General features: G+C 41.0%; 1 protein-coding gene across 1 annotated transcript in view; it reads left to right on the plus strand.

Annotated features, from left to right (window-relative positions):
- LOC138948016 (limbic system-associated membrane protein-like) overlaps positions 1 to 26,632 on the plus strand; it is a gene marked incomplete in the record, with an annotated part of 123,302 nt that overhangs the window by 67,579 nt on the left and 29,091 nt on the right. The window contains 2 exon segments of the mRNA XM_070319543.1: positions 13,544 to 13,671; positions 22,098 to 22,302. Coding sequence (XP_070175644.1) covers positions 13,544 to 13,671; positions 22,098 to 22,302 — 333 coding nt within the window.

Consider the following 26,632-nt stretch of genomic DNA (forward strand, 5'->3'; position numbering starts at 1 on the left):
CTGTTATTACAGGAGCAGCTATTTTCAATATTTTACTGTCTATTCTATCTACACCCCGGGTTCCTGTTTGTTTGAGATGAACAAGTGCAAAGTAAACTTCAGACACAGTCATGTGTTGTAGCGGCATTTCTGCCTCTATTCTCTTGGATTTGCAATGATCTATTAAGGTATTTAAATCATTTTCTTGTGTTTTATCAATAGGAATAACTTTTTCTCCCACTGTAGAAAAATGTAAATTAAGTTTATCAGCAGAAATGTTTTTCATGGCAGTTGGGTGTGAATTAGAACGCTTGTTTGTTAATAAATTAATGGCTTTCCAAATTGATTTTGAATCTTGTTTAGATGACACTAGTTCAGTGAAATAGTTTTTCTTTTTAGTTCTTTTTAGGGAACTTACATTATTTCTTTGCCGTTTATATCCTTCAAAATCACCCTTTGCTTTCAAATAATCCCTGTGGTTTGCAGCATCTTCTGTTTCTTGATCAAGCCACTTTGGTTTCTCAATATGTCTAACCCTGTGCGTAATTAATGGTGCATGTTTATCATAAATAGAAATAAAAATATTATACCAATGCTCCAAAGCTTTATCAGGATTCTGAAAGCTATAGACTTCAGAAAGAGGACTGTGAATTAAATCAGAGAGAAAATCATTTTTATTAAAACGCGAGAAACGACGATAAGTTACAGTTTTATGTCCAGCTTTAGGGATTTTAATACCTTTCCTTGACCAGGTAAGACAAACTGGATAATGATCACTGCAGGATAAAATAGGAACGCATGTTTCAATAATATTTTGTTTTTCTGACACATAAATATGATCAATAAGAGTTTTAGAAACAGCCATGACCCTAGTGGGTAACTGAACCATTTGTTGCAAATCAAAGCTATTAATTGTATTATTCCAATTTTTATGTGGCTTCATTAAATCAATATTAAAATCTCCTAAGAGCAAGATTTCTTTTGAATCCAGTGTTGCAGAGTCCATCATAATAGTAAAGTTATCTGCCCAATTTACTCTTTCAGAAGGGTTTCTATAAATAAATCCTAATAGTAAGGGCGGAGATCTTTTCAATTTAACTTCAATCCATATTGATTCAACTCCATGAACCTCAAGATGAGCTAGTCGTTTATATGTAACTGATTCACTTATGTAAACAGTAATGCCTGTTTCATTCGTTTTAACAGGATCATTACGAATAAGAGTATATCCTGGAACAATGATGTCAGAGTCTAACACATTATCTGATAGTCTGGATTCAGAAAAACCAAACATATGAAAACTTTTTCCAGAATTAAAAAGTACATTTGAAACATCAGTCATTTTGTTATATAAATGATTAATATTCAGGTGTCCAATGCGAAGCCCTTCCTTATTCGGCCAAGATGTTTTAGTTGAAGTCATGGTAATGTTTATAATTCCACAGCTTTTTTTCTTTTCCTTTTTTTTCAAATAATGACGAAAAGCAAGTAATGAAAAGTGACTACTTTTTCACAGACTATGCATGCCTGTTGAAAAGTTGCTTGCAATTTGAAAAAAAATATAATACAGGTATATAATAACAATAATTATAAATGTTATACTAACAATTCCAAATTCGTAATAATAAAACTGAATGATGTCAGCAACCCAATATTGTCAGACACTATATTTCCAAATCTATATACCACCACATACACAAGGTGAAGATAAACACCACTTAGTCAACACATCAATTCAGTTGAACTCATAAGTTCACTGACAATTGATGAAGAATTAAATAAATTGCTACTAAATTCAAAGAGAATTAAAATGTCAGGAATCCGTTGATCCTTAAATTCAGAAATAGCAGCAACACCGTCATATAATCATATTGATGCACTTACAAATGTAATCAACTCCTTTTGATTACATTGTTAACAATCATATGATAAACAGAGGAAGTGTACGTATTTTGTTCTCACCAAAAAAGATAGCTCAGCCATGAGCATTGTCACAATTCGAAATTCATAATAATCAAACTGAATAATGTCAGCAAATCAATATTATCATACACTCAATGACCAATAATATACACCATAACGGACACAAGGGTGCAAATAAAGACCTCTTATTCTACACATCAGTTCAGTTTCACTCATCATTTATTTTTCAAATGATGCAGAATTAGATAATTAGCCGTTCATTTCACAGATAATTGCAATGTCAGCACTTCGTTGATCCATAAATTCAGAGAGAGAGAGAGAGAGAGAGAGAGAGAGAGAGAGAGAGAGAGAAAGAGAGGGAGAGAGAGAGGGAGAGAGAGAGAGGGAGAGAGAGAGAGAGAGAGAGAGAGAGAGAGAGAGAGAGAGAGAGAGAGAGAGAGAGAGAGAGAGAGAGAGAAGTAACTGTAAAAGGAAAAAGAATGTCCAGTATAAAAATCAATGTCCATTTTGCGTGTAACTGAAAAAACATATTGTATTACAAATTCCAAACAAACGAGAAAGAAAGTTATCAAGAAAGAGAAAGAGAGCGAGTGAAAGGGTTATAAGTTTACAGTAGGCGACATCACAATAACAATAAAAACCCTTCCGAAATAGTACCCGCTGATGGGACAAAAAAACAAGTCGCGTAAGGCGAAAATACAATATTTAGTCAAGTAGCTGTCGAACTCACAGAATGAAACTGAACGCAATGCCATTTTACTCGTAGCATCGTCAGGCCACCGCTCATGGCAAAGGCAGTGAAATTGACAAGAAAAGCGGGGTAGTAGTTGCGCTAAGAAGGATAGCACGCTTTTCTGTACCTCTCTTTGTTTTAACTTTCTGAGCGTGTTTTTAATCCAAACATATCATATCTATATGTTTTTGGAATCAGGAACCGTCAAGGAATAAGATGAAAGTGTTTTTAAATTGATTTCGACAATTTAATTTTGATAATAATTTTTATATATTTAATTTTCAGAGCTTGTTTTTAATCCGAATATAACATATTTTTATGTTTTTGGAATCAGCAAATGATGGAGAATAAGATTAACGTAAATTTGGATCGTTTTATATTTATTTTTTTTTTTTTTACAATTTTCCGATTTTTAATGACCAAAGTCATTAATTAATTTTTAAGCCACCAAGCTGAAATGCAATACCGAACCCCGGGCTTTGTCGAAGATTACTTGACCAAAATTTGAACCAATTTGGTTGAAAGATGAGGGCGTGACAGTGCCGCCTCAACTTTCACGAAAAGCCGGATATGACGTCATCAAAGACATTTATCAAAAAAATGAAAAAAACATTCGGGGATTTCATACCCAGGAACTCTCATGTCAAATTTCATAAAGATCGGTCCAGTAGTTTAGTCTGAATCGCTCTACACACACACACACACACACACACACACACACACACGCACGCACGCACACACGCACGCACATACACCACGACCCTCGTTTCGATTCCCCCTCGATGTTAAAATATTTAGTCAAAACTTGACTAAATATAAAAAGAAGTCTGATCTCCTTAAGAAAGAAAGAAGAAAAAAAAATAAAAATAAATAAATAAATAAATAAAAAACTTGCATTTTTGCCACCTTTCAACGTTTAGGGCATCTCAGTCTCGACATCGTAACTCAAAATGTTCACCCTAACATTTGCCTAGAGCCCATTATTTTTAAATCAACGTTAACTGAAACTCTGTCTGTCCCTTTGACCTTCTTTTAAACTTGCATTCGTTTTTAAACTGTTTCAGTCTGGACGTCATAATTTCATTTTGTCACCTAAATATTTGTCAACAACCAAATTTTAATCAACGTTTAAACTGGAAAATGTTTGTCCGAAGCAAAGTTTCTCACGCAACACAGCCCTAGATGTACGAGCCAAAAAACCTTATAGGGAGGCTTATCATAAGCTGCTCCCCTCTCCTCCAGAATCTGAGGTGACACCAATCTCCCTATCGTACGTCTGCGAGGCGAAAAATGGCTCGTAAATTCGTCCTGCATCTCTCGCCCTTTTGTCACTCTTTCTCGTTTTTTACCGGATCGTGGCGCGCTCCAAAAGATTTAGGCAAGGGAGGTAATTCTCAGCCAGGGAGACAACACGTACGATCCTCACAAGTGGAGAGGGCCTGCGCTCTGAGGGTCTGATTGATCGGCGGAAAATTGAGCCGGACTATTACATTGAATTCCTGAGCCCGGTATATATCAATTTATCGGCCACTTATTCTCCCATCCTGTTGACATATTCATCCTCTCGCGCTTTCTCTCGCGCTCTCCTCGCCTCGCCCCACGCGCTGCGGACAAACGAGGGGCATGTAACTTATGTTTGCTCTGTCGCCAAGGTGCTCTCCCCTTTCCCGCCAAAATGGCCCCCGTGCTTTTGATTTCTGCTCGGTGCGTAATGGACGGGGAAGAGCCGGCGGAATGGAGCTCCGCAGGGTGTCTTTTCTCGCCCCCTTTTGTTCCCCTGCCCGCAGGAAACGCAGAAATGGAAAAAGGGTCATAGTTTCTTTTGATGAAAATCACCCCTAGAGTAGGTTTCCTATTTCATAAGGGCATAACCCAATCACAGTTCGAGGGTCTGAAACCACAGGCTCTTGCTTGTAGGCATCGCAACTTCAGTAACAGTCGCTTGTTGAGGGATGGGGAACTTGTCGCATTAAAAATGTTGTCGTATTTTGTTGTGACACGACAGGCGATTATTTTTGCGACAATCATGTAAAGCGAATTTTGCGACAAACATAGCAGATGTTGCTAAAATATCGATTTTGCTACAAACATCGACAGCATGTTTTGCTACAAATATCGACAGCGGGTTATGATGCTACACATATCGACAGCAGATTTTTCAACAATTATCAACTGCCGATTTTGCAACAGATATCGACATCATATTTTGCTACAAATATCGACAGGAGATATTGCAACAAATATCGACAGCGGATTTTGCTTCAAATATCGACAGCGGATTTTGCTTCAAATATCTCGACAGCGGATTTTGCTTCAAATATCGACAGCGGATTTTGCTTCAAATATCGACAGCGGATTTTGCTTCAAATATTGACACCAGATTTTGCTACAAATATCGACAGCGGATTTTGCTTCAAATATCGACAGCGGATTTTGCTTCAAATATCGACAGCGGATTTTGCTTCAAATATTGACGCCAGATTTTGCAACAAATATCGACAGCGGATTTTGCAACAAATATTGACAGCGGATTTTGCAACAAATATCGACAGCAGATATTGCAACAAATATCGACACCAGATGTTTCTACAAACATCGACAGCACATTTTGCTTCAAACATCGACAGAAGTTTTTGCAACAAATATCGACAGCAGTTTTTGCAACAAATATCAACAGTAGATTTTGTTACAAACTCCTTTTTGCCCTTTCCCCATCCTCAACAATTTTAATCCCAGCCCCTGTGTTTTGAGGTGCTGTACGTGTCTTAGGATTTGTAGCACCGAATTTTGCACTGGGCTGCAGGTACCTATGAACATTGAACCAGAAATAACTGTCATCGGTACCACTTTTTGCGTTTTCCTTGATAAACTTGGTACTTTTATGTCTATTTCCAGCAGTATGATATCTAAGGTCACCGAAGCCAACAAGTCTTGCAGACAACAGTTGTGTAGGAGGAGTTTTTTTCAGTAGGGGTAATAGTAAAAATATTTAGAGAGAGAGAGAGAGAGAGAGAGAGAGAGAGAGAGAGAGAGAGAGAGAGAGAGAGAGAGAGAGAGAGAGAGAGAGAGAGAGAGAGAGAGAGAGAGAGAGAGAGAGAGAGAGAGAGTTGTGAATGTAACGTATTGTTTTGTCAATAACAAACGTTCCAACAACCAACCTTTCTTGTTTATTTTATTCTGAATTTTGGAACGTTGGCAGTCTCTTTCTTTTGGATTTGAATAGGGGTAGTTAAATATAGGTAGGTAATGGTAAATGTAAAGTTAAATATAGGTAGGTAATGGTAAATGTAAAGTTAATTATAGGTAGGTAATGGTAAATGTAAAGTTAAATATAGGTAGGTAATGGTAAATGTAAAGTTAAATATAGGTAGGTAATGGTAAATGTAAAGTTAAATATAGGTAGGTAATGGTAAATGTAAAGTTAAATATAGGTAGGTAATGGTAAATGTAAAGTTAAATATAGGTAGGTAATGGTAAATGTAAAGTTAAATATAGGTAGGTAATGGTAAATGTAAAGTTAAATATAGGTAGGTAATGGTAAATGTAAAGTTAAATATAGGTAGGTAATGGTAAATGTAAAGTTAAATATAGGTAGGTAATGGTAAATGTAAAGTTAAATATAGGTAGGTAATGGTAAATGTAAAGTTAATTATAGGTAGGTAATGGTAAATGTAAAGTTAAATATAGGTAGGTAATGGTAAATGTAAAGTTAATTATAAAAGTGCCAGCACATCGTGACGGTGGCATTTTTGGGGGATTGATAAGATTCGCAAGAAGTCAATAACCTCAGCTTCTACTGGTGGTCTTCAGAGTTATTTAACATTTAGGCCAAATCAAAATATATGTTGGTTTAGGGTAACCCGACCGACCCTATTTTTTTCCGCCGACCCTAAAACTTTTTTTTCATTTCTCAAAAAAACTTTTGGCACATTGTGCGAACCAAACCGAGACTAAGGGAAGTAACCTACTTTAAAATCGACTAAATTTAAGAAATAAAAAAAAATAAAAACCCGACCTACCGACCCTATCTTTATTGGTCACGTTACCCTAAACCAACATATATTTTTCTTTGGCCTTAACAGTGCCTTGTCCGCCGGTGCGTTTTGGTGTGTGTTGGTCCTATAAGGTTTTTTTTTAAAGTTTCGACGGGAAACCTAGAAGAACCTCTCTACTTTGCTTTACTAACCTGCAATGGACCCACCAATCTCACCATAATGAGTGCGGACCAGAATATCATCTACATGTTCTTTTGTCATGAAACTGCAACTGAACATAAGTTTGTGTAACTTTCTCTCTCTCTCTCTCTCTCTCTCTCTCTCTCTCTCTCTCTCTCTCTCTCTTCTCTTTCTCTCTCTTCTCTCTCTCTCTCTATCTCTTTCTCTCTCTCTCTCTTTCTCTCTCCCTCCCTAATTCTCTCTCTCCCTCTCTCCCCCTATCTCTCTCTGTCTCTCTCTCCCTCTCTCTCTCTCCCTCTCTCCCCCTCTCTCTCTCTCTCCCTCCTCTCTCTCTTTCTCCCTCTTCCCCCTCTCTCTACCTCCCCCCTTTCTCTCTCTCTCTCTCTCTCTCTCTCTCTCTCTCTCTCTCTCTCTCTCTCTCTCTATTTAGCCTTAACAGTGCCTTGTCCGCCAAAGATATGCTGTGCATTGTATATTCTGAACATATTTTTGTTGTACTACATGTATTGCTACATATTCGATTGCTACCAGCTTGTACTTATAATTACTTGCATAATATGCATTTGATTTTATGAATAACCACATATCGTCCTTGTCCGATTAAAACCTCGTAACTCGATTTTTTGCGAAATCTACTTTTTTACATCAATATAATCTACGATTTTTTCTCTATTTTTTGTTTATTGTGGTGAAAGCCTAAGATTGCTGGAAGTCAGTTAAAAATGGGTATACAAATACCTCGTATATCATTTTGGCAAAACCGCGAACCAAAATTACACGTAACTTGAGTTACGAGCTTTTTTTTGTTCGTGTGTTTTTCAGTTTTGGCCGATGCAAACCTCGTATGTCGACTTACAAGTTTTCTAATATCTAAACACGGCGGTAAATGAACTGTTTCCGTTAGATACGAGGTTTCGGTAACATGTCCGTACGTTCAGAGTTTAGGTAAAATTAAATATTAGAGTCATTAATGAAGCTAGAAGTGCCCACATTACGTATTGTGTAGTAAAATGACACTCTACGACATCAGTTATTGTTCAAATGATTTTTTTGTTAGTATTTTCCTTTGCTAAGTACAAAAGTATAACTACAAAGAGAGATTAAGCAGTTAAAGTATTCTGAAATATCTCTTAACTATGTAACAGTTCAGTCCTGAACTTCTGATCTTATTTGTTAGCTGAAGATGTACAGGTATGCATATGTCACGTACTGAAGTTGTGTTATAGTGTCTGAATGCAGTCCGTCATGTCTGGTAGTGGGTCCTTCACACCTGAAAGCCAATTCTCTTCGCTTGAAGATCTTAGGTTGATGTGCTGTGTGTGCCTGAATAAAAGTTCTATACCATGGAATTTCGAAACGGAACTTATCATAGATGACATCACTGTTCGTATGGACTCTGATTGTGTTTCGTGGGTGTACTGTGTCCATTATCATGGTCAGTTTCATGTGGACTGCATTGACCCAACAACTGTAATGCATGACAAAAACTGTATCTGCTCGAATTGTTTGCATTAGGAGTCATGTTTGCTCTGTCTGGTGCAAGCTCCGCATGAGCGAGCAGGAGTCAATTGATGGTGCAGATTTCGCTTGGAAACAAAATCACTATCTTCCAGGAGTAATGGAAGTAGTGAAGCAAACCAAACATTGTGATTCACCAACCCCAAAAACTATGAATGCAACGTTTGCTGTGAATCCAAGTACGGAAACATCCCATAGCATGTGTACCAGGTGCACATTCAACGCAAAGACGAAGCTTGCAAATAACAGAAAATTGACAAGAGGGTTGCTAAAGAGAATGGTGATGTCCAAGTTTTCACCATGTATCTGCAGGTCGACTTGTTGGCCCTATGTATATAAGCAAATGACAAATACTTCAAGGCCAAGCTGTGCTGCCACTACTGTCTTCACATTGTACAACTTGAGTGACACAGAGGTTACTTGCTACTTTTAGGATGAGTCAAAAAAGATAAGTCAAAAGCAACAGTTGGCGAAACAACCAAGGCAATCATTATCTACAATGACGGCTGTGGGTACCAGAACCGCAGTTTAATAGTCTTGGGAAACGCCCATCTTTACTTTGCAGTCAGTCAAGGAAAAGTCGTTTTCCAAAAGTTTCCTGAGAAAGGTCATCCCGGCCTGGATGAAAGTAGACTCTGTACACCCAGCTATCAAAAACAAACTAAGGAGAATACGTGGAAGTCATCACCTCTGCAAGAAAAAGGCAACCTTACAAAGTTGTCCAGGTAGCCCACACATTCTTCAAGGACTTTCTTGATCTCAGACACTTCTGGGGATCCATAATTGGTGGATATTCGCAGTCCGAAGTACCTGCCTGACGGTACTTGTCGCTACAAGCTCATCTATTCCGAGGAGTGGTGGCCTTTTTCACAAAGAAGAAGAAGAGCACATATCGTGAGCCCAATATCATCCCCCAGCTCTACTGAGTACGGCTGACCATCAAAGACATAAAGTGGCAGCATCTTCAGCATGTCAAGGAGGTTTTTCCAGTAGATTCATACCAATACACATGGTCTACCCTATGGTCGTTAAGCTCTGCATTCTCATGAGTGGTCATCCTGCATAACTACTAGCTGTTCAAGGACATTTGGATGACAATTGCACTCAAACTAAGATATCTCATTGTTTTCAAGGAATACTCTGTTTTCTGTGCATACAAAAAGGCTCCTGTATGGATGTTTACGCTTTCCTGCAAGCAAAGAATGTTATGTACTGATAAGCTTCAGTTTACACTTGGTTTTGTTTGTGTGTTAATTGACAAGGTTGCAAGGAGACTGCAAGGACATTTTACACAAGAATGATTATACATCGGTTTGTACAATCAAAAAACAAATGAACATTGTGACAAAAGAACGATTGTGTGTTTACTGCGTATAAAACATTGTTTTTGTCTTTTTTGTTCTTTGGCTATGTTATAAAACCTTGTAAGTCTTCAAGTTTGGTCGGGTTTTAAAAAAGAAAAACTCGTATCTTGCAATTTTGTTGAATATCGTGCGTTTTAATTGTGACCAACACTATTTAATTACACACAGTAATTTGTTTGTGTTCGTAGATCATGTGCAGAAAAAATTGGCTTATTTTGATGACAAGTTATTTTTTAAATACGTTTTTTGTGTTTTTCTCGAAACGCTCAAAATCGATTTACGAGGTTTCAATCGGACAAGGACGATATATAATTGTATGCTCTTCATGCCTCATCTTTATCATCATCATCATTTTTCTGACCTCCTTTTGTTGGTAAACTTTTTAACTTTTTAATTTTTAATTTTTCAATGTTATCATTGTGTGTCTGTGCGTCCCAAGGACAGATTGTAAGAAAAGGCGTAGCCTTAAATCTTAATCCTTGTTAAATAAAGTTCAATTCAATTCAATTCAATTCAATTCAATTCTCTCTCTCTCTCTTGCTCTCTCTCTTGCTCTCTCTCTCTTGCTCTCTCTCTCTCTCTCTCTCTCTCTCTCTCTCTCTCTCTCTCTCTCTCTCTCTCTCTCTCTCTCTCTCAACCAAGGACAGGTTGGAAGAATAGGCTTTGCCTAAAACCTTTATCCTTTTGTAATAAAGGTCTGAGTCTGAGTCTCTCACTCTCTCTTTCTTGCTCTCTCTCTCTCTCTCTCTCTCTCTCTCTCTCTCCCTCTCCCTCTCTCTCTCTCTCTCTCTCTCTCTCTCTTTCTCTTTCTCTCTCTCTCTCTCTCTCTCTCTCTCTCTCTCTCTCTCTCTCTCTCTCTCTCTCTCTCTCTCTCTCTCTCTCACTCCTTGCAAATAATGAAACGGAGGTTATTATAAGCTCTTCATGCAGTGGGAAACTGCGCAGAGCCAGAAAACATGGGGACGCCTCTCTGCGTTGTTGTTTTTTCTCAGAATAAACGGAACGCCGATATTGGCTTCAATGACCAAACAGTTTCGTATGTACAACTCCACGAGCCTGCATTTTGCTGGCACATCTTGAGGTGGTAGATCTGGTGGGAGAATAATTGCGAAATGTGACATTTGATGGTCGAATGAAAGCAGGGCTCCCCATAGCGCGCGTCCCTGCGTCTTATACGCACTAGAAGCCGAAATCACGTACTAGAAATTCATGGAAGGGGTCCCGGGACGCACTAAACCTACAAAGAGCGGGTCCCGGGACGCACTAAACCTACAAAGAGCGGGTCCCGGGACGCACTAAACCTACAAAGAGCGGGTCCCGGGACGCACTAAACCAATAAAGAGCGGGTCCCGGGACGCACTAAACCTACAAAGAGCGGGTCCCGGGACGCACTCAATTTCCTCTGTCGTGCGTCCCGTATACTCTTTTCAGACTTTAGTCGTCAGCTTTTCAGACTTTAGTCCTATGCGCTTTCGTCCTAGTCTCTCCTTGTGGTTGTTAGAACTTTCTTCCCCCTCTCTCTCCCTTTTCTTTTTATCTTCTGTAGATTCTTTTGTTCCTAGTTAGCTTCCCATCCCCATTCTTTCAATTTGTTCTTCTGGTTTATTGTTGTTATGTCCACCATTACGAAAATGTGTGTAATTTAGTATTGTTCTGGTCAGGTGATATAAGCATTTGCTTGAGTGCGTGTCCTAGCTGTGTGTTTGGAACTGTTCTTACGAAAAAATTCTGAATAAAATTTTGTTTAAACCAAAGTGCAAACACGAATTATCCCATGTTCACGCGGTAACAACGTGTGTGTTGCATTTGACTTGGTATAAGAAGAGTCCTCCTCGAATATTCTGGTAAAACAAAAAAACCAGTTCATATCACAGTATTCGCGATCACAATGAGTTATATGTAAATAGGGGGTTTGGGGACCCGGGACTCTTGGGACCCTCTTAAACTCTGCTAACTCTACACAGTAACAGTGGGGGTCCCGAGACTCTATAGGACGGGCGTTCGTGGGAAGCCGTGGAACATGTGAGGGGAGCAAGGCTAAATGCTGTGAGACATTCATCAGTGAATTGGTCATGGACGATGTGCCCAGAGAGAGAGAGAGAGAGAGAGAGAGAGAGAGAGAGAGAGAGAGAGAGAGTGAGAGAGAGAGAGAGAGAATTAGGGAGGGAGAGTGAAAGAGAGAGAGAGATAGAGAGAGAATTAGGGAGGGAGAGTGAAAGAGAGAGAGAGAGAGAGAATTAGGGAGGGAGAGTTAAAGAGAGAGATAGAGAGAGGATCAGGGAGGGAGAGTGAAAGAGAGAGAGAGAGAGAGAATTAGGGAGAGAGAGTGAAAGAGAGAGAGAGAGAATTAGGGAGGGAGAGTGAAAGAGAGAGAGAGAGAAAGAGAATTAGGGAGGGAGAGTGAAAGAGAGAGAGAGAATTAGGGAGGGAGAGTGAAAGAGAGAGAGAGAGAATTAGGGAGGGAGAGTGAAAGAGAGAGAGAGAATTAGGGAGGGAGAGTGAAAGAGAGAGAGAGAGAATTAGGGAGGGAGAGTGAAAGAGAGTGAGAGAGAGAATTAGGGAGGGAGAGTGAAAGAGAGAGAGAGAGAGAATTAGGGAGGGAGAGTGAAAGAGAGAGAGAGAGAGAGAGAGAGAGAGAATTAGGGAGGGAGAGTGAAAGAGAGAGAGAGAGAATTAGGGAGGGAGAGTGAAAGAGAGAGAGAGAGAATTAGGAGGGAGAGTGAAAGAGAGAGAGAGAGAATTAGGGAGGGAGAGTGAAAGAGAGAGAGAGAGAGAGTGAATTAGAGAGGGAGAGTGAAAGAGAGAGAGAGAATTAGGGAGGGAGAGTGAAAGAGAGAGAGAGAGAGAGAATTAGGGAGGGAGGGTGAAAGAGAGAGAATTAGGGAGGGAGAGTGAAAGAGAGAGAGAGAGAGAATTAGGGAGGGAAAGTGAAAGAGAGAGAGATAGAGAGAGAGAGAATTAGGGAGGGAGAGTGAAAGAGAGAGAGAAAGAGAAAGAGATAGAATTAGGGAGGGAGAGTGAAAGAGAGAGAGAGAATTAGGGAAGGAGAGCGAAAGAGAGAGAGAGAGAGAGAACTAGGGAGGGAGAGTGAAAGAGAGAGAGAAAGAGAAAGAGATAGAATTAGGGAGGGAGAGTGAAAGAGAGAGAGAGACAGAGAGAATTAGGGAGGGAGAGTGAAAGAGAGAGAGAATTAGGGAGGGAGAGTGAAAGAGAGAGAGAGAGAGAATTAGGGAGGGAGAGTGAAAGAGAGAGAGAGAGAGAGAATTAGGGAGGGAGAGTGAAAGAGAGAGAGAGAGAGAGAGTGAATTAGAGAGGGAGAGTGAAAGAGAGAGAGAGAATTAGGGAGGGAGAGTGAAAGAGAGAGAGAGAGAATTAGGGAGGGAGAGTGAAAGAGAGAGAGAGAGAGAGAGAGAGAGAGAGAGAGAGAGAGAGATACAGAAAAAAAAACACAGACACAGATACATAGACAGAGGGATACAGTGAGACACACAGATACAGACACAAAGAGACGCGAACTCCCCTTTATTAGTCTTGCTACTATATCTTGTTATGTCGTGGTGGTGGTGGTGTGTGGTTGTTATACTCCATTGTCATCATTGTTGTTGTTGTCGTCGTAGTAGTTGTCGTCGTTGTTGTTGTTGTTCTTTTTCGTGTTGTTGTTGTTCTTGTAACGTCCGGATATACTTGCAGTGGCTTGGCAAAAACATATCCGCAGACAATCTTTATTAACTTATTGCTTATAAAAAAAATTTTAAAAAAATTAAAAAACAGGTTAGACCACCCACAAAAAATACCATAAACTCATTAAAAACAGTACCCTTACAGACATTGTGTTTTCTGTGTGATTTCAGAGCGCACGTGGAACACGGAGCCAGCCTACGAGACGCAGGGGGTCAACGTGACCGTGATCGAGGGCAAGTCCGCCATCTTGCCGTGCTCTGTGCACGATCCCACCTCTGCCGACAATAAACCTGTCAAGGTCAGCTGGTGTTGATCTCTTTTAATTATTTTACTGTCAAAGGATTAGGGTAAGATTACATATCGTTGTCGTCCTGGAATTTTGGCGTAACTCGATTCTTGGCGATTTTGATGTCGTTTGTGCTTTAGGCTAAGTAATTCATTCTCAATGAAAAATATTCTCTAAAATACGATCGACAATACATGATTTAATCTTCTTTAATCTTTCTGTCCATACCAGGATTAAATATAAACACTATTTCATAATAAAAATGATCAGTTTTGTCTAAAAATGAGTTACGCCACCCCTCGCGATATAACCTTCGTGGTTGAAAACGACGTTAAACACCAAATAAAGAAAGAAAGAGTTACGCCAACATTCCATGACGACGTCGATAATTATGGTCCTGTAAGATTGTCCAAATGGATATTCGGGCTGCTTTCTCACTAAGGAAAGCGAGCGGCCATTTAGTACAGCGCTACCCATTTTGTTTCTTTTTTTCTGCATTCGTGTATTCATGTTTTTAAGTCCTGAGACTTTCGCTGTGACGCGGAGGTTTTTTTTTTTTTCGTGCGCATGCGTGCACACGGGGGTGTTCGGCCACCGAGGAGAGTCTACACAAAAACTGGCTATGAAGCCAGCGCCGCTACCGACTGAGCTATTTCCTCCCCCCCCCCCCCCCCCCCATACGACCCCAAAAATGAAGCTGGTTTCCTCACCTAAGAGAAATTCAAGTTCAAAGCCATTCTGGGCATGTTCCCGGGTTTTACCCCGACTTTAGATGAGACACACAAGTATATAGGCGTGTGTAGGTGGTATCAGCCATCTACACTTATGGCAGAATGACCGAGGTCTTTTACGTGCCACTGTGGTGACACGGGGGTGGGATATAGATACCGTCTCTGGGTCTGCACATAAAGTCGCGGGTTCGAATCCGGGCCGGAACGGACACGTGTCAACTTTATGTGGGACGCAGAGTTTGGGGAGCGCTGGACGCCCCACCTTAGAAATCCTAAGGAAACCCGTGAGCCAGCTGTATCCCCTTCCATTCCCAACTATTGAGATGTTACATATCTCAGCTAATCAAAGTAAAAGGATAGTATATCATCTCTCTGTCTGTCTGTGTCTGTCTGTGTCTGTGTGTCTGTCTGTGTGTCTGTCTGTCTGTCTGTCTCTCTCTGTCTCTGTCTCTATGTCTCTGGCTCTCTGTCTCTCTCTCTCTCCCTCTCTTTCTCTCCGTCTCTCTCTCTCTCTCTCCCTCCCCCCTCTCTCTCTCTCTCTCTCTCTCTCTCTCTCTCTCTCTCTCTCTCTCTCTCTCTGCCCCTGCCCCCCACCCACACCCTCTCTCTCTCCACTCCACACCACCCCACAAAAACCAGACTCTCCTATCATCCCTATCGCCAACACCCATCGTCTCGCACGGAGTAGGACATCAGACGGACGTCGTGAAGTTCCAAAGAGAACTAATGCACGAGACACGTTGAACAAATGAGCGGTTGGAAGAAGGGGAAGCCACTAAGTAAGGATCACTAATCACCCGGATCTTTAGCCGGTAGAGGGCGCTGATTGTCAAAGGGTCGACCAGGACGCCCCCTGGTGCCCGCCCGCCAGTCCAGGGGAGGTAATCAGATCGGAGAGTCTGTACAGTCTGTGGAGAGGGCCCATGATTGCATCCCAGGAGGGTTTTCTCCTTTGCACACAATTGAGGAAATCGTCGGAACGGTCTTTCGCGCTGATGTCTCTCTGTCTGGGAGAGAAGTTTCGAGGTCTGGTCCTTGTGGTCGTTGATGGTTGATAGTTTTAAAGTTTGGGACCTCTTTGGGATGTCTACGTCTCAAATTTAGGCCTCCCCCGAAAGCGGCGTATGGTTGCCTGAATGGCGGGGTCAAAAGGGTCATGCACGTAAAAACCCACTTGTGCATTAGCATGAGTGCACGTGGGAGTTTCAGCCCATGAACGAAGAAGAAGAAGAAAAAGAAATGTATGCCTTTAATTGTTGGGTCATTTTTTTCGCTTATTGGGATCATTAGTGCAGTTGTTAAAGGCATATGACACCGATTTACCCCAGAAATCGACTTCGCTTATTTTAATGCTGATAGTTCGCCTGCGATGTTTTCAGAGTGTGTTGAAACAAATGTTGAACACATTAAAGAACTCTACCAGACAGACTTTATGATACTGACTTTTGAATATGATGACATGCCAAGAATCATATAAACGAGGGTTGGGTAATTGGGATGGGTTAATCTGACCGATCAGTTACAATCGCAGTATTGTGTAAGTGTAAATCCCTTTTTTTGCGTCAGATACAATGATGCGTTTCTTTTTGAATTTGTGTAACGTCTCTTTCCGATATGGCAGCAATAGCGAAATTACATGTAGGCCTAAAATAGATCAGTTTCTTAATTTACATAAACATATTTTTTTTCTGAATCGTCCACACGGTTGTAGCCACAAAATGACACAATACAGAGCAGAGTCCACTCAATCGCGTATTAAAAAATAAAACAAATGACCTATAGACAGCTTAGTAAGCTTACCGATCTGCCAACCATTACCCCCAGTTTGAAAAATGGCATCAGAAAAAGTTGACGGAATATCGTACTGTGAAAAATATGCACTGTGAGTGATGATTATGTAAGCGATGTTGCAAAGTGTTCACAATGTCCGATGTCCGAAATAAGATCTATATAAGTATGCCTCAGAAAATTAAAACATTATGATACTCGGGTGAAATTATCTGCATTGGGACGTAAACGTGTGTGTGTGTGTGTGTGTGTGTGTGTGTGTGTGTGTGTGTGTGTGTGTGTGTGTGTGTGTGTGTGTGTGTGTGTGTGTACCCATGTTTCCACAGGTTTGGTTGCCTAAATCACCATAAGGCAACCATCCACACGTGGATGGCAACCTAAACTCTGGATGGCAACCTAATTGTGTGGATGGTCGCTTCATTTAACACCGTTAAATTGACTTTTTTGACGGAAAGAATGTCATAACAATGTTCAAAATGACATTCTTTCCGTCCACACGTGTGGATGGTTGCCTTATGGTTAAATTGACACCGTTAAATTGACTTTTTTGACGGAAAGAATGTCATAACAATGTTCAAAATGACATTCTTTCCGTCCTCTATAGGCGACGAAATAGGTCAAATTTTGTGCATTTTTTAGTGCAAAATTCTTCGATGCCGGAGCGAGTACTGCACCCAGTGCTGTTGTAGTGCAAGTGCACTAGAAAGGCACTACACCCAGTGCCGCCTCTTAGGTAACCATCCACACTTTAGGTGCGTGTGTGTGTGCGTGTGTGTGTGTGTGTGTTCGTGTATATGTGTGTGTGTGTGTGTGTGTGTGTGTGTGTGTGTGTGTGTTGTGTTTGTGTGTGTGTGTGCGTGTGTGTGTGTGTGTGTGTGTGTGTGTGTGTGTGTGTGTGTGTGTGTGTGTGTTGGTGTGCGTGTGTTCATCTTTATTTGTTGTCGGGTAAACTGAACAAGCACAACTGTCATTTTCATGGAAACACTCCTTTGTATTCTCAAAAAGGATCATTTTCTCAGCGTGTGTCCCCATATTCAGACCTTGTAACTGGGTGATAAGGACGGAGAAATCTAAAAAGTATGTGGTAACATTATCTCGGCACCAGTTCATTTCAACATTATTTTTCCGTACGCTGTGTGGGCACATTTAAATTGGATTTCCCGCACACCTTTTTGCTTATAATTTAAAATTTTCATTATGGACAGACCCGTTTGTTTGTTTTTTGTTTGCTTAACGACCAGCCGACCACGAAGGGCCATACTTTAAAACTTCAGACATATCTTTTTTCTGAATCGTCCACACGGTTGTAGCCACAAAATGAGACAATGCAGAGCAGAGTCCACTCAATCGCGTATTAAAAAATAAAACAAATGACCTATAGACAGCTTAGTAAGCTTACCGATCTGCCTTTTTATTACCCACGAGTCAACATTTGTCACGCTCTATTTTGAACAAAGGTGGCACGGAAACAAATATATACAATATACACAAGTGCATTTTCTACGTCCTTATCTGTTCATAGATGGAGCAGGACTTGAAATGTTTGCAAAAACATGTTTTGACACTAGAAAATGTAAATGTCACGTCTTGTTTTGCTCGCAAGAAGAACGGAGAAAAACACTTATTTGGGAACACTTTGGGAGCCGGGTTTCCATGGATTTTTGAGCATTGGACTGCGGGCCGGGAGCTTGGGTTCGAATCCGATCAGAGTCATGTGGGTTTTTTGGGCTACGACCGGCTTCCACCCCTGCTTCTACCCAGAGTGCAAATGCTGTGGTTCCGATGGGAAGTCTGGGATCACACAGCCTAGTGTCATTCACTTCACGAATGCGACTTTAGGAGTTTCTAGGTCGATCATCAACAATAAAAAATATAAATATATTATCAGCTCTGAATAAGACTTGGACAGCAAAAAAAAATAAATAATAATAATAATTAAAAAAACTGTGGGTGAGATGAATAAAGTAGAAAACCAAAAGAAATCTGTTCTCACCAATACAAGGATATGTCAAATGTTCGCCAATTGAGGCTTCTTGGTACAGGCCACACTAACATGTCAAATGTTCGCCTATTGAGGCTTCTTGGTACAGGCCACACTAAAATGTCAACTGTTCGCCTATTGAGGCTTCTTGGTACAGGCCACACTAACATGTCAAATTCGTCGCGATATAACCTTCGTGGTTGAAAACGACGTTAAACACCAAATAAACAAACAAAACATGTCAAATGTTCGCCTATTGAGGCTTCTTGGTACAGGCCACACTAACATGTCAAATGTTCGCCTATTGAGGCTTCTTGATACAGACCACACAAACATGTCAAATGTTCGCCTATTGAGGCTTCTTGGTATACAAACATGTCAAATGTTCGCCTATTGAGGCTTCTTGGTACAGGACACACAAACATGTCAAATGTTCGCCTATTGAGGCTTCTTGGTACAGGCCACACAAACATGTCAAATGTTCGCCTATTGAGGCTTCTTGGTACAGGACACACAAACATGTCAAATGTTCGCCTATTGAGGCTTCTTGGTACAGGCCACACTAACATGTCAAATGTTCGCCTATTGAGGCTTCTTGGTACAGGACACACTAACATGTCAAATGTTTGCCTATTGAGGCTTCTTGGTACAGGACACACAAACATGTCAAATGTTCGGCTATTGAGACTTCTTGGTACAGGACACACAAACATGTCAAATGTTCGCCTATTGAGGCTTCTTGGTACAGGACACACAAACATGTCAAATGTTCGTCTGTTGAGACTTATTGGTACAGGACATACAAACATGTCAAATGTTCGCCTATTGAGGCTTCTTGGTACAGGACACACAAACATGTCAAATGTTCGCCTATTGAGACTTCTTGGTACAGGACACACAAACATGTCAAATGTTCGCCTATTGAGGCTTCTTGGTACAGGACACACAAACATGTCAAATGTGTGCCTATTGAGGCTTCTTGGTACAGGACACACTAACATGTCAAATGTTTGCCTATTGAGGCTTCTTGGTACAGGACACACAAACATGTCAAATGTTCGCCTATTGAGGCTTCTTGGTACAGGACACACTAACATGTCAAATGTTTGCCTATTGAGGCTTCTTGGTACAGGACACACAAACATGTCAAATGTTCGCCTATTGAGGCTTCTTGGTACAGGACACACAAACATGTCAAATGTTCGCCTATTGAGGCTTCTTGGTACAGGACACACAAACATGTCAAATGTTCGCCTATTGAGGCTTCTTGGTACAGGACACACAAACATGTCAAATGTTCGCCTATTGAGGCTTCTTGGTACAGGACACACTAACATGTCAAATGTTTGCCTATTGAGGCTTCTTAGTACAGGACACACAAACATGTCAAATGTTCGCCTATTGAGGCTTCTTGGTACAGGACACACAAACATGTCAAATGTTCGCCTATTGAGGCTTCTTGGTACAGGACACACAAACATGTCAAATGTTCGCCGATTGAGGCTTCTTGGTACAGGACACACAAACATGTCAAATGTTTGCCTATTGAGGCATCTTGGTACAGGACACACAAACATGTCAAATGTTCGCCTATTGGGGCTTCTTGGTACAGGACACACAAACATGTCAAATGTTCGCCTATTGAGGCTTCTTGGTATAGGACACACAAACATGTCAAATGTTCGCCGATTGAGGCTTCTTGGTACAGGACACACAAACATGCCAAATGTTCGCCTATTGAGGCTTCTTGGTACAGGCCACACAAACATGTCAAATGTTCGCCTATTGAGGCTTCTTGGTACAGGACACACAAACATGTCAAATGTTCGCCTATTGGGGCTTCTTGGTACAGGACACACAAACATGTCAAATGTTCGCCTATTGAGACTTCTTGGTACAGGACACACAAACATGTCAAATGTTCGCCTATTGAGGCTTCTTGGTACAGGACACACAAACATGTCAAATGTTCGCCTATTGAGGCTTCTTGGTACAGGACACACAAACATGTCAAATGTTCGCCTATTGAGGCTTCTTGGTACAGGACACACAAACATGTCAAATGTTCGCCTATTGAGGCTTCTTGGTACAGGACACACAAACATGTCAAATGTTCGCCTATTGAGGCTTCTTGGTACAGGACACACAAACATGTCAAATGTTCGCCTATTGAGGCTTCTTGGTACAGGACACACAAACATGTCAAATGTTCGCCTATTGAGGCTTCTTGGTACAGGACACACAAACATGTCAAATGTTCGCCTATTGAGGCTTCTTGGTACAGGACACACAAACATGTCAAATGTTCGCCTATTGAGGCTTCTTGGTACAGGACACACAAACATGTCAAATGTTCGCCTATTGAGGCTTCTTGGTACAGGACACACAAACATGTCAAATGTTCGCCTATTGAGGCTTCTTGGTACAGGACACACAAACATGTCAAATGTTCGCCTATTGAGGCTTCTTGGTACAGGACACACAAACATGTCAAATGTTCGCCTATTGAGGCTTCTTGGTACAGGACACACAAACATGTCAAATGTTCGCCTATTGAGGCTTCTTGGTACAGGACACACAAACATGTCAAATGTTCGCCTATTGAGGCTTCTTGGTACAGGACACACAAACATGTCAAATGTTCGCCTATTGAGGCTTCTTGGTACAGGACACACAAACATGTCAAATGTTCGCCTATTGAGGCTTCTTGGTACAGGACACACAAACATGTCAAATGTTCGCCTATTGAGGCTTCTTGGTACAGGACACACAAACATGTCAAATGTTCGCCTATCGAGGCTTCTTGGTACAGGACACACAAACATATCAAATGTTCGCCTATCGAGGCTTCTTGGTACAGGACACACAAACATGTCAAATGTTCGCCTATCGAGGCTTCTTGGTACAGGACACACAAACATGTCAAATGTTCGCCTATCGAGGCTTCTTGGTACAGGACACACAAACATATCAAATGTTCGCCTATTGAGGCTTCTTGGTACAGGACACACAAACATGTCAAATGTTCGCCTATCGAGGCTTCTTGGTACAGGACACACAAACATGTCAAATGTTCGCCTATCGAGGCTTCTTGGTACAGGACACACAAACATATCAAATGTTCGCCTATCGAGGCTTCTTGGTACAGGACACACAAACATGTCAAATGTTCGCCTATCGAGGCTTCTTGGTACAGGACACACAAACATGTCAAATGTTCGCCTATCGAGGCTTCTTGGTACAGGACACACAAACATGTCAAATGTTCGCCTATCGAGGCTTCTTGGTACAGGACACACAAACATGTCAAATGTTCGCCTATCGAGGCTTCTTGGTACAGGACACACAAACACGGAGGGAATCAAAAAGCAAAAGCAATACGCAACAGAACGAACAAGGTACACATTTTATTCACACAAATCAACTCTTCTTCTTTGTCTTTTTCTTCTTCTTCTTCTTCTTCTTCTTCTTCTTCTTCTTCTTCTTCTTCTTCTTCTTCTTCTTCTTCTTCTTCTTCTTCTCCTTCTTCTTCTCCTTCTCCTTCTCCTTCTTCTTTTCCTTCTTCTTCTCCTTCTCCTTCTTCTTCAGAGGGGCCCGGTAGCTCAGTTGGTAGAACACTGGACTTGTCATCGTAAGGTCGCAGGTTCGAATCCGGGCCGGGACGGACACAGGTCAATTGTATGTGCAGACTCAGAGACGGTATCCATGTTCCACCCCCGTGTTGCCACTGTGGCACGTAAAAGACCTCGGTCATTCTGCCATAAGTGTAGGTGGCCTAACACGCATACACCTAGGCAGAGCGACTCTGTTGCTGCTCGCTTTCCACATGGAGGAAGCGACCCGAATTTCACAGCGATGGGACAATACAGTCATGAAGATGAAAATGATGATGGAAATAATTAGATGAAAATGAACATTTATTCTGTTATTGTCCACAGGTGGTGTGGACTGACCAGTGGTCAACCATCCTGACGTTCCAGGACAATACCATCATTGACGACGAGAGGATCCACGTGGACCACGCCTTCGCCAGGGAGTGGAACCTGAGGATCAACAGGGTGAAGTACGGTGACCAGGGAATCTACACCTGTCAAGTCAACACCGAGCCTGTCATCTCTTATACCGTGCATCTGACCGTTGTTGGTAAGTAAAATCAATGCCGTCTTCAAGTTTTATCAAGGTCTTAATATAACTAAAAGGGAGAGAATAGATACAGTCAAGTACGGTGACCAGGGTATGTCATCTCGTATACCGTGCATCTGACCGTTGTAGGTTAAGGGCTCCGCTCACATATGTAACTTCAGCAGGACCGCCGACGCATTGCAGCTTATCCCAGCCCGCTACACGTTGCATGGAAGGAAAACAGGCCAAGTAATCGCGGCATAAATGATAGGCCGTGTGTTACGCGTGATTGTTCTGAAAAGTGACTATTACATGATTGTTCTGAAAGTCTACTATTTATTTCATCGTAAACATGTAAGCCCTCATACGTGATTGTTCTGAAAGCTTACTAATTTACATGATTGTTCTGAAATTCTACTAAGGGTAAACTTGCTTCACCCGTGAAATGTTGTCAGATATGGAACAATAATTATGTATACCCCAGCCCAACGAAGTTGGAGGGGGTATACTGGATTCACTTCGTCCGTCTGTCTGTGTGTATGTCTGTATGTAAATGGAACAATATTTTGATACAATGATACTAAATCTTAAGTGAAATTGATATTTATACCCCCGCCCAATGAATACAAACTCAACAAGTAATACGTTTCATACATTGAACATGTCTTCTTTATTGTTCTCAACTCAAAATTCAAATTAAATGTCCAAAGACAAAATTATTCATAATCTTCAAAAATGTAATGATTCTTCTTGAGTATTTCCAACTCAAAATTCTAATTACAGGTTTAAAGGGACACATGGAAACTTTTGATTTTCCCTCTTTGCCATGCTTAGGTGGCTAGGTCACCAAAATGGATCGAAAGGCATGGCAAAGAGGGAAAATGGAAGCTAATGTTTGCCCCTTTAAAGACGAAAAGCACAACAAATAATTTTCACAAATGAAACTTGTTTTTTTATGAACTAAAAATTCAAGTGGAGAGGGGATGAGAGACGTGAGGAGATGGCCGGGGTTGCAAGATGGGTGGGGAGTCTGGGCTATAAAGTTCTTGCACTCGAGACAATATACTTCTTTTTTGTGTGTGTGGGGGGGTATTTTGTTTATCAACTCTCTCTCTCTCTCTCTCTCTCTCTCTCTCTCTCTCTCTCTCTCTCTCTCTCTCTCTCTCTCTCTCTCTCTCTCTCTCTCTCTCTCTCTCTCTCTCTCTCGGTCCTATGGAACTCACTGCCTTTTTTTCTTAAGCATAAATCAAACACAGACAGCTTCAAAAAAAATTATATGTCGCACATAATGCAACTAAACATGTGCTGAATGGTTCATCAATTCATCTAAAATGTATGTGCATGTTAAACAAAATTATAATAATATGCAGATCTAAATTAAGTTATGTTAAAAATTGACACTTGGAAATTGTACTTAAATTGCAGCATGACAATTTATTTTTTAAATTTGTATCTGTATATACAGTTATAATGTATTAAGTTTGATGTGATAGTTCTTTGATTATATTGATTTCTGTTCTTGTTTACCCTATATTAGGGCGAGGGCTTGATGTAAAAAAGCAATATTCTTGCTTATCTATTACCCTCGATAATAAAGATTTTGTCTTGTCTTGTCTTGTCTTGTCTCTCTCTCTCTCTCTCTCTCTCTCTCTCTCTCTCTCTCTCTTCTCTTCTCTCTCTCTCACACTCTCTCTCTCTCTCTCTCTCTCTCTCTCTCTCTCTCTCTCTCTCTCTCTCTCTCTTTCTCTCTGCCTCTCTCTCTCTCTGTGAATATTTTTGTCATCCTAAATATTGGGGGGGGGGGGAAGACATGTTTGCCCTCCCCCCCACCCCAGGAACAGTTTCCGACGCCAGTGCACTGAGTACATACGCACACACACACCACACATACACACACATGAAAGCTAAATTTATTAGCACATCTCTGTTTTCAGTGACACTTGTTTTTTTTATTACACAGCAACCACCAGAATTTTGTATATGAATTATTCAAATGGTTTGATAAAGTGTCAGTTGATATGAAAAAACCTCCCCCACCCCCTACACCTAAAAAAAAAAAGGGAGTGGAGAGACTGATCAACTCGAACACACATCTGAAGCTGTCGCGCACACAGAAGACAGATCAACTCAAACACACTTCGTTGGGCAGGGGTATACATATTGTTCCATATCTGACTACATTTCACGGGTGAAGCAAGTTTACCTTTTGTAGAGTTTCAGAACAATCATGTAAATTAGTAAGCTTTCAGAACAATCACGTATGAGGGCTTACATGATTACGATGAAATAAATAGTAGACTTTCAGAACAATCATGTAATAGTCACTTTTCAGAACAATCACGCGTAACAGCCGTGCGTCGTCTGTGCCGCTGAAACTGGCACTGCGCAGGTATATTCTGCCCAAGGTAAGGAATTGTTTGTAGTCCCACACTGTGAAAACACCGCGATGGTAGTGTTAGTTGTGTATATGCACAGTTACGTTCGGTGACCAAAACATTCGTACCTGTCAGTTCAACACTGAGGCTGTCATCTCTTATACCGTGCATCTCACTGTTGTTGGTAAGTAAATGCCGTCTTCAAGTTTTATCAAGGTCATACTTTTAGCAAGAGGGAGAGTGGAGACTTAGAATTGACAGAGCCAAGTACGGAAACCAGGACATCTATAAAAATATTGTCAGGGTAAGCCTATCATCTCTTACACCGTGCATAACACTGATGTTGGTAAGATTCATATTGTAATTGAAACCTGCTTAAACACAATCAAGCTCACACACACTTATAAACAAGGTAGGAAACCAGAGAATTCAGAAGGGGGTTTTGTTTGTTTGTTTGTTTGTTTGTTTGATTAACGCCCAGTCCACCACGAAGGGCCTAGGGTGATATCAGGGCGGTGCTGCTTTGACATTTAACGTGCGCCACACACAAGACAGAAGTCGCAGCACAGGCTTCATGTCTCACCCAGTCACATTATTCTGACACCGGACCAACCAGTCCTAGCGCTAACCCCATAAAGCCAGACACCAGGCGGAGCAGCCACTAGATTGGCATTCGCCCGTTCCAAATGAACAGTAGAGGAACCTGAACACATCGGCAACGGAACTCAAGGATCGTTAATGGAACTTACGCAGTGGTAACGCAACGCTAGGGCTCTCACACACTGAGTTGTCATACCCCCATTCCACACAGCCGTTCTAGCTTCCGTTCCCAGCCGTCCTGAGGACGGCTGCCACTATGGTCAGACGCTGCTCAAAGATGCCAAAAACGGCCGTTTGCGCAGCGTCTCATTATTGTGGCAGCCGTCTGGGAACGGAAGCTAAAACGGATGTGTGGAATGGGGGTATTAGTGTGATGATAGGGCCTAAAAGAAAAAATAGGTGTGGTTACGGTAACCCGACCTACCCTATTTTTAGGGGCCGACCCTATTGTCACAAAGATGTGAGTAGCGTATTTGTGATGTGAAACCACGTCGTGTTTTTAACCTCCCTAAATATTGAAGTGCGATGCGTAGGTGACCGGAGAGGCGTTATCACGGGTTTTGTGCGTTGCACGAGGAAACCATAGTGCACTAAATTCTAGTGTGAAGTTTTGAGAGAATTCTTGTTGTGATTGTGTTATGGTTTTCGTTGGTAAATTCTTGAACATAATTGCTGTTACGCATTTATGTTATGTTTAAGACGGTGATGCTATGTTTTTTCTTGAACATAATTGCTGTTACGCATTTATGTTATGTTTAAGACGGTGATGCTATAACTTTTTATTACATTTGTAAAAAAAAAAACACACAAAAAACACAAGAAAACGAGTGCAGAAAACGCAATGAAAGCGAAAGCGCCCGAGTCGCACACTTATTTCCGTCAAGTAGGTTTAATTTGTACACATTAGAAAAAAAAGTTTAAAAAAAAAGTGATTGCCTACCTTCCTACCCTATTTTTTGGGGCTATGTTACCGTAACCACACCTATTTTTTGTTTTGGCCTAGAAGAGGGAGTGAACCCCGATGATCGATATTCTAAAAAAAAGATGACCAGGGCTTGTGCACTTGTGAAATGAACACAGGTTGATTGTTGATTTTCGACATCTCTTTAATTCAACCTATTCGGCTAGAAGAGCCTGTCATCTCTTATATATCGTGCACCTCCCTTTTGGATTATTTGATTTACTTGTAGTATTGCTTTACAAGCTAAATCAGTATTCGAACACCACAACACATGTGAACTCTTGCTAAATCGCACTTTAGAAATGCAAATGATTAATTAAATGTACGGTACGTGCCACCTGAGGTGAAATTTGATTATTTTATACATGCCAAATGTGAGTGCTCCGACTGTAAGGAAAGAAATAATGACATGTAG

This window comes from Littorina saxatilis, linkage group LG15 (assembly GCF_037325665.1).
Source record: "Littorina saxatilis isolate snail1 linkage group LG15, US_GU_Lsax_2.0, whole genome shotgun sequence".
Classification (NCBI taxonomy): Eukaryota; Metazoa; Mollusca; class Gastropoda; order Littorinimorpha; family Littorinidae; genus Littorina; species Littorina saxatilis.